Here is a 15,150-nt window from a genome sequence, read left to right as displayed (position 1 = left end):
TCTTCAAGGTCATGTTACAGTCACATACAGTTTGCCAGGATAAAGGAAGAAAGTATACACCTATGTTCAGATGAATGGGAAACGAGGAGGATATATAACAGGCTTTGAGCTAAAGATGTCCAGATCACCATCCTTTTGAGAAGGAAAAACTAGAAGCAAGACAAGATCCCTCATAACTTTTAAGTAGGAAACAGATGCATCTGGACTAGCTTTTGAGCAACCTGATGATACATAAATGCTCCTCTCCAGATTCAGATGTTTTCAGATTACGACCTTCTAGGAAGGTTAGTCATCATTTCATCTTGCAGTCCCTCCTGTTAATCTCAGTGCTAGAAAGAACAAGACTATATGTATTATATGTATTCACCAGACACAGTAATCCCTTGGCTTTGTAACCACTACAACAGGAGCCAGCTACTTGCTAACCACAGTAATGTAAAATAAAAAACACATGGAACAACAGGGAGAGGGGAGAGTTCAAATGAATAGTTGGGGTACAGAAGTGTACTGACGTTAGGGAAAAGGGAACTTAATTTTAAGGAGGTGCAGAGCATCTGCAGAGTAGCAGAAAACATCTCTGGGACCCAAGGAAAGAAAAACAAAATGTCCTGGGTTCAAGCAGGACACAAATGAACAAAGCACAAACAAAACATTTGCTAGAAAGAGAAAGACTTGCCAGTGAAGTCCACAGGACCACAGTACCCAGGCTACAAACATTGTCCCAGTGTTCTCTCTCTCTCTGGACTCCAGCCAATAATTTGCCTCATTGCTTCAGATTTTGGTGAAAGAAACAATTCAGGGAGCAGCAGCTGCCTATTACAATAAAGGCACATCTGAGTGACACAGCAAAACCAGGACATGCACTGCAGCTGCACAAAGCTAGCTCAGGAAACTACTAACATGTCTGACCTCCTGCCTGGGAAGAACCAATATCCCACTGCAGCTACTCTGCTATAGCATTCTCCTCTGCTTCCTAGAGAAGACACTTGGGGCTGGAGCAGGTCAAGTCACATAGTACAACACACAGGCTTTTACAAAGAACTGCGGAAGTGATGACTTACTCAGGAACCCAGAGAAGCTGTGGCTGCCCCATCCCTCGCAGTGTTCAAGGCCAGGTTGGACGGGGCTGGGAGCAACATGGTCTGGTGGAAGGTGTCCCTGCCTGTGGCAGGGGGTTGGAACTGGATGAGCTTTAAGGTCCCTTCCAACACAAACCAGTCCGTGATTCTATGGCACATCTGCCATAGCCTGTGGTGGAGAGCACAAGATACATGGAAACAGGAAAGCAAGGGAGCAGACATCTCATGTGGCTAACACCTTAAAGAGTAAAACACACCAATCAAGTGTCACATCACACAGACACTGCTCAGTGAGTCACCCCAAAGGCAAAAAGGCCAACTTACAAAGTAATGCCTAGCTGGAAGTATAGTCTGTCATTGCCAGAAGCTGCTGTGAGAATGTAAGTTAGCCATAATATGGGGTCAAACCTGGACAGGTCACTGCTCAGCAGCTTAAAAATCCATGCTGCGTGAGATCCAGAATCATCATGGATTGCTGCATTTTCTCACTTCTTTTAATCCCTGCTCAAGAGCTTATTATGTGTCTTCTGCACCTACACATTCAATAGAAGGGAGAAGGGTCTTTTGGTCACTACAGGAATACAAGCTAACAGTGATACCTCTGGCTCTGTTGTCTCCTTGTGCTATGCATCAGTGCCGTTGAACTGTAGCTTACTTTAGAGCAAATCCATTCCTGCGCTACACTGTACTGATCAGGTTAAACATGAGGCACAGGAATAAGCCTCCATGTTACAACTGGAGAAGGTGATTAAACAAGGACTATCCCCTACAGACCCTTTGAATTATTGTACAACTTCAAACCACACATGGTACCAGCACCATCAACTCCTAAACCATTCGTGCCCAGCAGTCTTACTAGTGGAAATGTAAAGCTGAAGAGAGTTGGATGATCCCCACAAGACACACTAAGCAGGCCAGATGTGCAAGGTTGCCAGCAGTTCTCCAGGACTTGGAACAAATCAGCAGCTCTTCCACCCACTTCCAGCAGCTGTGGTAAACCAGCACTCAGACATTTTCTACTCACTTGAGGGGAAATGTCCTGCACCATAATCTCAAGGGAAACATCAGCTCTTTTCTCAGCCTATTACTCACTCTCAGCCTGCTTAATACCAGGAAGAGGTGGTGGCAGGGCACAGGGCCTCAACACACAAGTACAGTTGTGAAGAATCGTTCCAGCTGACAGAGATCATTACTTTTAGACTTCTGTTGCCAAATGCTTCTCAGCATTAAGATGATGGGATATTTATAGTGTATCTTGACAGTACAGTTTCAAAACATCAAGTCACACTGAACCCTCATGTCTTGAGTCAACACTAGATCCTCTATAAGTGCATAGAATGTTAACTCAATAGCTTCTGACAATCACTACAAACTTACCTTCAAAATACAGCAAAAAGATACGCAAGGGAAGCTGCCTTTTATGAGATACCTGGCACAAACCATGCCTGCAAACAGACCATCCACATTTGGAGATGATTTGTCTGCAGTGAAGAGGCAAGTGCTATAGATTTAACAATCCTGACAGGCACAGCAGATTCTGTTTTGTAGGGGAGTATCCATTTCCTAACTGCTGCTCAGATTACACGTGTGACATGGATTGAAACATTTCCCCCTTGCATATTCCTTCTTTCTCAATCTCCAGGGTATCATCCATCAGAAATACTATTTCAGACAGCATCTGAAAACCATGCATCATTATCTACATCCCAGTAGCTCCAATGGAGCTTTTGAGCTCTAGGCATACTGGTTACACACTGCAAAGCTCTACCCTGTGCTATCTGCAGCTATCCAAGGACACAGTGGGTAGCAGGCCACTGCAGGAACTTCTTTGGCACTCCTGCAGATGCTGCATTTAGAGCTCTACTCCAATTTCTTTGGCTCCTCTGCAGAGCCCTCTGATCAGCTGCACCATCACTGCTGTTTCAGACAGATTCCAGCTGCCAGGGACCGCTCTGCTCTCCCTGCAGCACATGCTCCTCTGCTTCCAGTGTTCAAACTTGAAAGTAGAGTCTATGAACAAACATCAAGTAGTTAAGATTCTACTTTAAAGACTAGCCTGGGATGATACTAGAATGATGACAACGTGGAGTTCCAGATGGGGATGTTCTATCTAATTATAATATAGAGGAATCCCCAGAACTGTATTCTGTGGTGCATCTGTGCTGTAGGCACTGTAGGATAATAGACAGTAGTTGATCTAGACAGCAAATCTGCATACCTTATGTAGCAAGACAGCAGTAGCCCGAGACCTGGATGAGCTGTGAACACACACACTGAACTTGTCACTCTAAACAAACCCACAGAACTAATGCGAAATTTGCTAGACATCAGTCTGCTTGTATGTTGTACTGCTTTCACACACCATTTTCTCTCTTACCACACACCCCTCTCCCATTTTATCTGTCACCAACTTACACTGCAAGCTGTTTGGGCCACGCTGTGGTGCTTACCCAGCAAAAGATGAGCTCAGAGGTTCTGCAGCAAGCAAAAAGCATCAGTCAGTGGAACACTGAACCCCTTAAGACACCACAGCATTAGAGAGCATGCACTATACATCAGAATTTAAGCAGTCTCTTTATACACTTGATGTGCTAAACGCAACAGAAAGAAGTCGTTAACTAAAGCTACTCAAAGATCTGACATCTTTAACACAATGCATGTGGATGTTGAAATGGCACAAATAATTTTGAAAAGATATGTGGAAAGCAATTGTAGCTGTCAGGACCTGAACTTCAGTGTTCAGAGTTTCTTCTGCAGCTAAACCTGACAGCAAAAGCAGCTTTTTGAGCTTTCAAAAGTGGCTTTCAATCAGAATGCATATGCAAGCCTCCAACACTACTGGCACAAAAGAACGTTGGGATCATTGTGCAAGAAGCGATGCACTTTGATTTTAGTTGTACAGGATGTTTGACTTGTGCATGTAACTGTGAACCAGAACCTCAACTGCTGGAAAGGAGCAAAGCTTCAGTGGCTGCAAAGCAGCTTTGCCAGTGTGCAGTCAGTGTAGCCAAGGCTGATCTGCTAGATTATTCAGGGGCAAGAGTGAGGACCCCTGCCAAATCCAGCTACTGTCATCCAGACTGCTTCAGCAGAGTCAGGCATGAGAATGGCATCTCACACACGGACAACAGATGTTTGCTCTCAATGGGCTACAACCCTGTGTTACAAGATCAGAGAGAAAATATGATGGAGGAGTATTTTCTGCTGCTTGCTTCCATTTCTGACTCTAAATAAACCTGCAACATTAAGAGCCTGAATTAAATTTGCCACTTAGCTTGCTACTGCCCCCTCTACTTAAACCATACTGAGAAGAAACAGATGTATACACAATTTCCTACTTTATCTTACCTGAAAAACAGAGCACTTAATATTAACTACATGCAAAGAATTGCCACTGAAACTAGAAGAGAATCACAGGGCTGTTTACAAGGACCTCAGATGGCCAAGCTTTCACTTGCAGACATAGGCAAGAATCACAAGCTGCCGCCACCCAACAGATTTATTAGAGACTGAGCAATGCTCAACGTAAGAAATACTCACATACCATACATGCATCCACTGAACAACCACCCCCCTTCCCAAAAGGATGTTGCACACGGTAGAAACACCCTAGACAGAAGTATCACTCAACTGGTGCAGTGAGAAGCACACATCACTGCTGTCCATGTGTGTGTTTTCAAGAGACAGGGCTCTGAACTGCTCATACATGTGTCAACACATGCCACAGGCAGCACCAAGAAAGAGGTCAAGCAGAAAGCAGCACCGACTCACATTGTGCACATGCAGGGCTCAAGAGCAGCTTGGTCTGAAGCATGGTGTACAACTGGTACATGCACTGAGAGCTGATACTGCTGCTGCAAACTACCAGATGCCAGAGCTTTGGTCTGTCTTTTTTAAAGCCATGACATATTTTCAGGTAACAGTAGTAAATCTCTCAAAGGCTGCAAACATAAAGCTGATATCCTGTATGCAGTAAGCTTAAATGTCAAGTTACACACACACACATATATATATTCACATATACATACAGATTTTCAGCTTCGACTAAACCTAGCATTTCACCTACTAGTGTTATGTTTTGCAGAGCTTTCATTTCATAGAAAATATGTATCTCAGAGAGTAATGTCATAAAGGTTTGATTTGGTTCAAGGTGCAAAACCTGCAAGCAGATCATTCCTCTTTTCAGGCTCTGTATCCTTTACCATTCCTTCAGCATCAGCTGTGCAGGAAGACCCTTGGCTTGCAGTGGAAACTATCAATCGCTGTTAGTAGCGGTAAGAGCTGAATGTGAGGCACATTGTCAATGTGGCAAGAGGACCAAATAACTGACACAAGTGCTGTCATTAAGCTTCTCATTTACACCACAATTGCAGCAACTCAGACTATACATCAAGTATGGAAGAGTCCTTAGGGGGGATGTTATTTCAGATCTGTAGCTTTAGGAACCATCCAAAGCACACTCAGCGTATACTACAAAGCATGTGAAAATGGCAGGTGTCATTTGCAAGTGCAAAGGGTTGAACTCACTACTAAAATTAATAGGAACAAAATTCCCTATGCTGTCAAAGCTAAAATGAGTAAATTCACTAATAAACCTAATAATTCACTGGCAAACAATGATGTTAAATACATGGTCTCAGCTTTGTTTCCTGTATAGCTATGCATTTTGGACTTGCTCACCCAACTCAAATTCTCATATCCACACAGAGAAGTCTCACGACAAGTTACAGAGTAAGGCACCACTCATGAGCTACTGCAGAATTACCTTCTGGATTTTTCCCTCATTATAACATTTTAGTAAAACAAACAAACAAACAACCAAAAAAAAAAACCCAAAGAAACCCAAAACAAAAAAACCACCTTTCAGCTTTAAAAGTACAACTATTACACAAAGAAACCAAAGGGTATATTTATACTTAGGTATTTTCTTGTGTGTAAAATAAAATCAGGAGACATCTGCAATTTCAAACCCACTGATCTAATTGAAGACACGATCAGGCCCAAAGAAGCATGGACAAGCCGTTTGAAGGGGCAGCCCCATTTAAAAAGAGATGCAAAACAGAAGAGATAAAATTGAAAGGAAAAACATGACGAGATAACAGAACACCTAGGTTCTTTTTAAGGAATAAAGCTGTCAGGCACTGGTTATAACTTGAAGAGCATGACATTTGATTCTTTAAAGTGAGTGCAGGTTAGGAACAAAGCAGGTGAATACGAGTACTGTGAATCAGAAGAGATGTGGGAAGATCATCCTTTCTTTAAGCCTTTTTAGAAAGGCGAGTTCTTCTAACAAGAAAAAGTTCAGAGCTCCTGAATGACCAGAAGAGGCTTGGTAAGCAGATTCCTTTTTAGTTCCTCAGATGTACAGGACTGGCAAAGAGAGCAAGAAGGGGGAATGTCATCCTCCTTCCAAGGACTTAGAAGATATGTCAAACCTACTGCCTATGAATGCCAGAACCCAAGCTGCACAAGCATTAGTTAGTGTAAATCCATAAACAATTACCCATAGCTACACAATAACAAAAGGAATTAACTGTAAGAGCACCAGCTCATCTGTCAAGCACAGCCCTGTGCTGTCTAGAGGAGGAGCAGCATACCATCCACCTGTACAAGCCCAAGGAAGATAAATTGAAACAAGGCAAAACACAACAAAAGACATGTTCCCATGTGTGTCTGAACAAGAAAGCAATGAAGCCATTGCCTCATTTGGCTATGACAACCCTATTTCTCAGGCCTCTTATCTCAACGAAGCACACACTATTTTCTACAGTGGAGTCCAAATATCCAAGGTTCTGGGAGAAAAAATATTTTTCCTAACAAACACCACTTCCCTCATGACATAGCCTGAACAGATCACAGGAAGTATGACCCTTCTTGATATACAGATGATACACAAGCCCAAGTGTATCAGGCTGCAGAGTGCACAAGGACACATAAAATAAGGTGTCTTGAGTTCACCCTTACAACCCCTGCTTTCCTACCATTAACCACAGTATAAGCCTTCAGCACTCCAAAAGGTTCACACAAAGCATTTGAGGGGAAAAAGATGAAAGCAGCTGAACAGCAGATTGCCAGTGCTGAGGAAGCTGCTGTCAGATTTATGTCGAAGCAGATTAACAGCAATGCCACGTGCTGAAGAGCAAAACAGCCTCACTGCACACCCACTCTCCCTGCAGAACTTCCAGCAGCTGACAGCAAGCACCTGACAGCTCTGTGATGCCTGCAATGCCTCCACACGCATGGAAGAGCCATCTGAACACAAACACAATAACAAAGCTGCATCCAACTCAGCCTGCATGCCCTGCCACTAGATTCAAAAGCTGCTTTGTAATGCCAGTCTTGGTAAGTAAGCAGATCCTGCTGCAAACACATGATTTCACAGGACAGAGTGGGACTAAATGGGTCTATATTCAGCTCCCTACTCCAGCCCTTTGGATGACCCTGGACAAGTAACCTGATCTTCATATGAAAGAGGACTAATATCTTCACTAAGGTAATGGGAATTTGAGTTTGCTGAACAACAAGAGGATGACATTTACAATCCCCATCCTGAAAACTCAGGGAATTTAAGTCCTGTAATGCTGAAAAACTGAAAGCAAATAAAACTAAACCATTTGAAAACAAAACGCATCAAACTGTTGCCTTTAGATTTTCTGCTAACAAGCTTACAGGGGATTTGTCTAGAGACAGCCTTCCTATATTAGCAGCCAGACTATTAACAGGCATCTGGTGTTAGGCTTATCCTGCTAATATAGACAAGAGGAATGTGGAAAGGTATGCACAGAGCAAAGACTACACCAGGGCTTGTTATGAAGATACTGCTCTAAATCTAATTCAGGATGCACTGAGAGCAGAAAGCACATGGCCAGGAAAGTTTCACTATCACAGACATCAGCCCCAGACTGGCTGGGGTGCTTTTACAGCATGTTACTGGCTCAGCTATTAACAGACACGACAAATCTGGGTAAGACTGGAAAAAAATAAGCAGAGGGGATTAGGGAGGGAGCCCAACTGTCAAAAAAAGCGTTTATTTGGATGATCAGAGAGCATCATATGAATGGCAACCACTCTGAGCTGAGGAACCTTTGGGGTCTATTAGTCACACTTAAGACCAAAAGAATCTCTCCCCCAGTTTTAACTATTGAAATGGAAGGAGGCCACTTGGGGTAAAACAGATCTTTTGGCACTTGAATCTAGAAGATGCAAGATTGTCAAGAGCAATGCAGTGCATTAAGTCAGGCTCTCCCTTTTATGGGAATGTCAGCTACCTGAAATGGCTATAGCTTTCCACCTTCACTCTTGATCCCTGATAAACTAAAGAAAACTGGTGTCCTTGTTCTGCAGGGGAGAAGATGGAGAAAGCAGCAAAGTGGCACATACTAAGTCTGCCTCCAGTAGACTGAAATGCCCAAGAGATTACAAAACAAAGCCTTGCACAAGTCTGCAAGCACATAAATACTTAGATAAATGCCCAAATGCTAGTGCTGCCCTTGAAATGCAAGCAGCAACCCCTTCAGAATGATATTTGACTCACACCTTGAGGAGCAGCAGCAAAGTCCAGAATATCAGAAATGTCTTTAAACTCTAAGGACACTGCCATGGTCACACTAGTTTTCTGCATCACCAGCAGAACTTCAATTACAGCTTCTTGTAGAAATCGCAATTTGGAGAGATCTCTCCCAACATTTCAATCACAGTGTGAACAGAAAATGATTTTTCTAAAGATTTCTAGCTTTCAACCAAAAAGCTCAGTACGATTTAGAATCAAGTTCTAGATACACACATCCTACAATACTGATTTGGATCATATCTAGAGAGATTCTAAACTGAATGGCATCTGGTGATAAGGCAAAGACAGTGTCTGGACACAAACTGATTCCGCCTACCTGAATGTCACAATTTTTTACTTCCTTGTGAAAGAGTAATTACAGCAGGCTTAGGTTTGTTGTTTTGGGAGGGCTTCTTCCCCCCCTTCCCATGTAATGTCTCTCTTACAGTTCTGAGATGCTGATTTTTATTTTTCATGGAAAAATAGAAGGACAAAAAGATAATGAGAGCTGAATCTCTGTTCCTGCAGCGTACTCATAAGGTTGTCACAAAGATACATTAGCCAAAGCTGCAGTCCCCCACCTCCCACCGGCCTGAGGTCACAGCCCTTAGCAGCTGGAGCAGTAAAAGTGCTGAGTGTTACTCACTGCCATGACGAGTTCAAAAGGATACTTGTAGACTCGAACTGGGGACTGGTATTTCTGCACCATTTTTACTACGCACCTGTAATAAAAAGAAGTTGGAAAATTTCAGAACCCTTACGACAACCACTACAATACATCCCAACAGTTCTCTCACTCACAACTTGCTAGAAGCCTTAACTCTTTCTCACAGATAGAGAGGAGGAGGCATATTAGGTACAGTAACCTGCTTAGCAAGTCAGTGGCAGAGACAGAACAAAAGGTAAGTCCCTGCAGTCCCAATCCAGCACACGGTAGAATCCTTTCCTGCTTTCTAACACTACTGCAGTAAATTAAACATGGAGCTCCAACAAAACTCACAATAATTAAAGCACAAAGCAGATGTAAAGCCAGAATCAATTGTACTCTGGAGAAGTACAATTCTTCTTCCTTCTCTGGAGAAGGAGCCTGTCTTAGGAGCTGTGCAAGGCTGAGATGGCAGTTCTTCTCCCTACCTCACTTTTCTGCATTAGATTTGCAATCACTATGCAAAATCCCCATTGTTGAAAGCTTCCACAGCTTCCTATATCTTGGTGTTTTAAATGCTGTGGTGTACAAAGTACCATTCAGTTGTTTTAACCCACTAAAAGAAAAGGAAGCAGCATGCCTAAAGAACATGCCTGATGCTAAGCTAGCAATCACATCCCACTGACTGGATGCCCACTGCTTCCAGCTGAACCAAGGCAATAACTGCATGCAATGGAAACAATTCCGTTCTCAGCATTTCATTTCTCCAAGCCTCCTCTCACTGTGCTCATCAGGATTCCTCCCTCAGACTCTCTTGCTAGAGCTTTAACCCTCAAATATGCATCAATAACTAGCATCTCAAGGAACTACACAGACCATTTAAAGGCAGTTATTAGGCAGCTTTCTGTGATTCCTTTAGTTTCCATTATATTGTTTCTATTAATACCATCTATGGGCATCAGAAACACAAAAGACTGGACGTCTTGTTTGAGACATGATGCTGATTCCACCCCACTCAAATTCTACTGCTAAGCAGATACAGCCCTCGGCAACGTGACGCAGTGAACTCAACAGTCAGAGCATTAAGTCAACTTATCCCTGATATTTTAAGCCCAAAAATGGAGGAGAAACATGAATTAAAAGGCAAACAGCAATAGACTATCCCTCAGACAGACTGCTGCAAAATGCCATTACACAGTAAAATCTAAGCCAGAGAGAGGGGAAATAGACTTTAAAAAGTAGGAGTACCTGCAAACAGGAAGTGTTTGTAGAAGAAGGGTCTTGCAATTGGACAGTTACTCTGCAGATGATCACATTATCCAAGCAGCAATATTCAGGACTTGCTGGATCTGCAGCAGTTTTACTGGTGCTAAAACCCAGTCCACACAGAAATGTAGGCAGAATGCATCAGCAGAGCATCCAGCTCCCACTGAAGTGAGCAGACAGGGGCAAGCAAACACCCAGGAAGCCCAGGCTGCTATCATTTATCAGACACCCAAGCCAAGAGGCACGGGGCACCTTGTAACACAATGCTGTAATATGATGATGCAAGAGCCATGCCTTGGCTGTGCAGGAACCATCTGAGGAAGTGCAAATATAGCAAAAAAAGCCTCAAACATTTTTAGCTGTAACTTGCTCCCTGTTCTGACCTCACCTGCTAAACCAGGAATTCCTGCACTCTGTAGAAGGGAGTCAGGGACCTCCACAGGAGGAGGTCTCAGGACAGATCAGTCTAGAAAACACCTACAGCCCACAAACAAAGTCATCACCAACAGAACTGGATGGCACAAGCTGTACTTCAACAGCCTTGTCCATGCTGCTTGAAAAGCTCCGTTGGTCCTCAGCAACTGCAAAACTGATTGTCACAGGTTTATTGCCCTGTACTCCTCTAGCTGAGGGAAGCTTGAGAAAAAGCATCAGTAACTATTATATCCATGGGAAGCTGTGGAAGACAGACAGCTGATAACTCGCTCCTGCCCTAGAAACCTTGCATACCTTAGGCAAAGAGCAGTGACAGACTTTCTACAGCCTTTCCTCAGAACAGAGCCACGAGGCAGTCATTCTGCTTCTCAATGCAAAGAGGACTCCAGCTAGAATTCCTGGGGGAAAAAAAAAAATTGGATCAGAAAGGCAGTGAAAGCTGTTCACAGATACAGATGCTGATGAGCACCAATAGTTAGAACTGGATGCCCCATCCCTGGCCTTGTTCAAGGCCAGGCTGGACACGGTTTGAAGCAACCTGGTCTAGTGGAAGGTGTCCCTGCCCATGGCAGGAAGTTGGAACTGGATGAGCTTTAAGGTCCTTTCCAATTCAAATCAGTCTGAGATTTTGTGTTAATAACAAGATTTTCAGCTGTTACCACCAGGCAGCTGGTCCGTAATAGCTGAAGACACACATCCTCATAGAGCTTTAGCACCAAAAAAAGAGACATGCTTTTAAAGTTCTCATGTATTCGACTCAAGTTATAAACAGATAATTTTGGTCACCTTCTAAGGAAAACCAGAAAGGAACTACACAACTACAGAATAAGCCTGCTCCTATCAACATCCATCATACCACTCCAGCCTCCACAGTGGCCCAGGCTACCTGCTTACCTTGCATTTTCATTGGGCTAAAAGCACATAGTAAGAGCCACAGCTCAGCTGAAGAGTACCAACTCACTAAACTACAGCCTGATCACTTGGAAATCCCAACCCACAGCCAGAGGCAGACCTATAGCCATAGGCAGGGTAACACCAGAGAAGGGCATCGTTTCAGTAAGCCAAGCCCAGTGCAGTTGGTAACAATTCAGAAGTTGAAGCTGACAATGCACGGAAGCAAAATATCTCACAATAATATCTAATTGAGATTGTTAAAGTGTCTCACTTATTGCACACCTGAACACAGAGGGGAGCAGCAGCAGCTACCACATTGCACAAAGCATCCCACGACATGCTGACAGCAGTGCCAGCAGCACGGAGACCCAACAGGCTACAACTCCCTGCAAAGCCTGTGTGCCCCCTTCACCACAGCGCATGCAGCAACTCACACATGAATTGAAGAACCAAACCCTACAAGGCAGAAAGTCAGTTGTAAGCTTGAGCTACACCAGCTGGCATGTACCAGGGGAGGAGAGCAGGGAAGGGGGCATGACATGGAAGGATACAAAGCCCTGATGGCACTTGCATGTTCCTGCAGTAACTTAGGGAGCATTTCAGAGAAAAGGCAAATTCTTAACCAGAAGTGGCAAACACATAGCACTCAAAGGTACCACTACAGATCAGCTGAGCCTGGAGACTACACAGGCTCCCATAAGGGACACATATCACTACAGACACAGCAAAGGGAAGAGAAGCAGGGATATTATGTGTTTCCTTTTTATTTAGAATCATCAACTATGTACCTAAGGGGTTTTCCATATGCTTTTTATTCTGATATTTGTAGGAGACACTTATTTGATGGAATACAGAACATGCAGATGGCTGGAAATCAGAAGTTGACTTTATATATCAAATACATATGAAGCCTCAAACCAAAGCCTCCAAATCCTGCTTCTCATCTGGGCTAATACAAACTCACTCAGCTCTTTCCACATTAGAGCTGCCTGTTAAGCAGTGAAACTGGGCAGCAAGTGACTTTATTAACTTCTTCCACCTGTGGTGGCTTCTTTTTAGCTGAAGGAGAACTGAGCAGTTTTCTTGAGTTGTTGTTGACAAAGAACTGCTGAAAATAGCAGAATTCCAGACTTCCTCAACTACTATTGCAGCATGTGAAAGGCAGCTGCAGCAGCCAGCTAAATTGGTATTGCCAGTTCAAAAAAGGGGGACTCTGCAGGGCTTTTAGGATAAGATGGAGAGAAAGGTGTGCAATACTTCTTCTGCTGAGATGCCTTTCACTCCATAGATGTTGACACAACAGCTGATGCTTTACACATTAACAACATCTTCCCATCCCTGGCAGTGTTCAAGGCCAGGCTGGATTGGGCTTGGAGTGACCTGGTCTAGTGGAAGGTGTCCCTGCCCATGGCAAGGGGCTGCAACTGGATGAGCTTTAAGGTCCCTTCCAACCCAAACCATTGCATGGTAAGAAGGTACCAAGCTGTAGAATATTCACTAGAACTCTTTCATGTAAGAACTTGAGAACAAGTCTTTCACAGCTTGACACAAGGAAGCTTCAAAGCAGAATGGTGCCAGCAGAAGTCTTTGCTGTCTTTCAGAAGCAGACATTTTTCTCAAGCAGAACTTCACCTTACCCCTGAGAAACTGCTGTGGTCCCAGGGTAAAGCAGCACAGAGGGCTGCAGGCCAGCACAGAGCCTGGCCCCCACTCTGTACACCTTGCAGAGATGCCTGGGGTTCTGCTGTAGACTATAATCCAAGGCCAAGAACACAAACATTCAAACAACAGCATTCACACATTCTTCACAGCACCATGAGGAACAGTCTCTTTGGCTGAGAGGGGAAGAAGAAAAAGAAACAGCATAGAGCATTCTGCTCTCTAAGCCTTGTATATATCAAACTAAGCTTCATGACTAATGCTTCCACACCTCCATAACACAATTTTCTCACCAAGGAACCACCAACTGACCTATTATGCACAGCCACAGACAAAATTACTGGTATTTGCCAACCTGCAACAGTACACAAGCATTCCTGAAGGAAAGCCGCTTATTCTGCACCCTCTACTCCATCAGAACTCCTACTATGTATGCCACTTTGTCCATCAGTGCTATTGTCAACAGCTCAATACTCAAGTTCAATTTAGGAAAAGAGCCGCACTTCAGCTTAACACGTGAACCAAGAGCAGCTCCAGTGAACAGATCACTTAGTGCAGCAAAGCCACAGCACAAAACCATCTCAGCTCCTCCTCACTGAAAGTTTCTTTATACACATGAACCCCACCAGCCCAGTGGTGCCACCACCACAAGCCCATCCTGCCACCCGCAAGCCAAATCAGCTACTTGGGGGAGTTAAACCAAGTGACCCAGGTACAGCACATGGCTTAACGCTGCCCTCCAGCCGGCGGGGTTTTATAGAGGAGCTGACCCAAATCCATCGGTACCTTTGGCAGCAGTTCACCAGCGCCAGCCTTTGAGCACACAAACACCACAGGGCCAGTTTTGGGTGGCTTTCTGGACTTGCAGGGGCACGGAGGGTGGGCTGGGGCCGGAGGCACCGCTCCCGAGCCCGGCACGGCCGCACCAACACGAACCAGCGAACTCGAAACCCACTTCTGGTGTTAAATAAAGCCGAAGCGACCCTCGGTCAGCCCCGGCCCGCCGCAGGGAGCCGCTCATCCGCTCCCTCCATAACCCCCGCAGCACTGGGGTAGAACGTCCCGCTCAGCTACCCACAGCCGCACAGACACGGCTCCCGCCACCTTAACACCGGCACCGCCCCGCTTACTCCCGGCTCCGCCACACCGTGCACGGCGTGAGGTCCAGCGGCCGCCCTCAGCCCCCAGCCCCCAGCCCCCAGCCCCCAGCCCCCCTCACAGAGCCGCCCCGAGAGACCCCCGCAGACGAGCAGTGCCGCCCGGTCCGGTCCCGACCCCTCACCACAGACACGCCGGGGCCCAGCCGGGCCCATCCCGAGCACGGCAGCCCCGGTGCCGACCGCGGTCCCCGCCCGGGCTGCGCCGCTCCCGCCGGCTCCCAGCGCCGCTTCAATCGCCGCGCGCGCCGGCCCCGCCCCAGCGCCGGCTCCGCCCCGGGCCCCGCCCCGCGCGGCGCTGCAGAGCGCTGTCCATTGTGCTGCGGGGGAGGGGGGTGGCCCGGCCCCGCCACGTGCGCGCCCGCCGCCATGCCGCGGAGCGGGGCTCAGGCGGCTGCAGACCCGGCCGAGGGCGAACGGTGTGGGACGGGGCTGGCCGGGATTGTACCTCAGGAGCTTCCCAGC

The 15,150-nt window shown here is 45.5% G+C and overlaps 1 protein-coding gene across 1 annotated transcript in view; it reads right to left on the bottom strand.

Annotated features, from left to right (window-relative positions):
- The window catches only part of SEC14L5 (SEC14 like lipid binding 5), a 39,475-nt gene extending 24,592 nt beyond the window's left edge, over nt 1-14,883 (bottom strand). The window contains exons 1-3 of the mRNA XM_034065664.1: nt 14,811-14,883; nt 11,270-11,373; nt 9,275-9,350 (exon numbers count right to left, since the gene is read on the bottom strand). Of these exons, the coding sequence (XP_033921555.1) occupies nt 9,275-9,337 (63 nt within the window). The 5' untranslated portion in view covers nt 9,338-9,350; nt 11,270-11,373; nt 14,811-14,883. The remainder of the gene's footprint in view (nt 1-9,274; nt 9,351-11,269; nt 11,374-14,810) is intronic.
- Between the last annotated feature and the right edge of the window lie 267 nt (nt 14,884-15,150).

The sequence above is a fragment of the Melopsittacus undulatus genome, chromosome 8 (genome assembly GCF_012275295.1).
Source record: "Melopsittacus undulatus isolate bMelUnd1 chromosome 8, bMelUnd1.mat.Z, whole genome shotgun sequence".
Taxonomy (NCBI): Eukaryota; Metazoa; Chordata; class Aves; order Psittaciformes; family Psittaculidae; genus Melopsittacus; species Melopsittacus undulatus.
The sequence above is the reverse complement of the archived record's forward strand: the minus strand, read 5'-3'. Positions and strand labels throughout refer to the sequence as shown.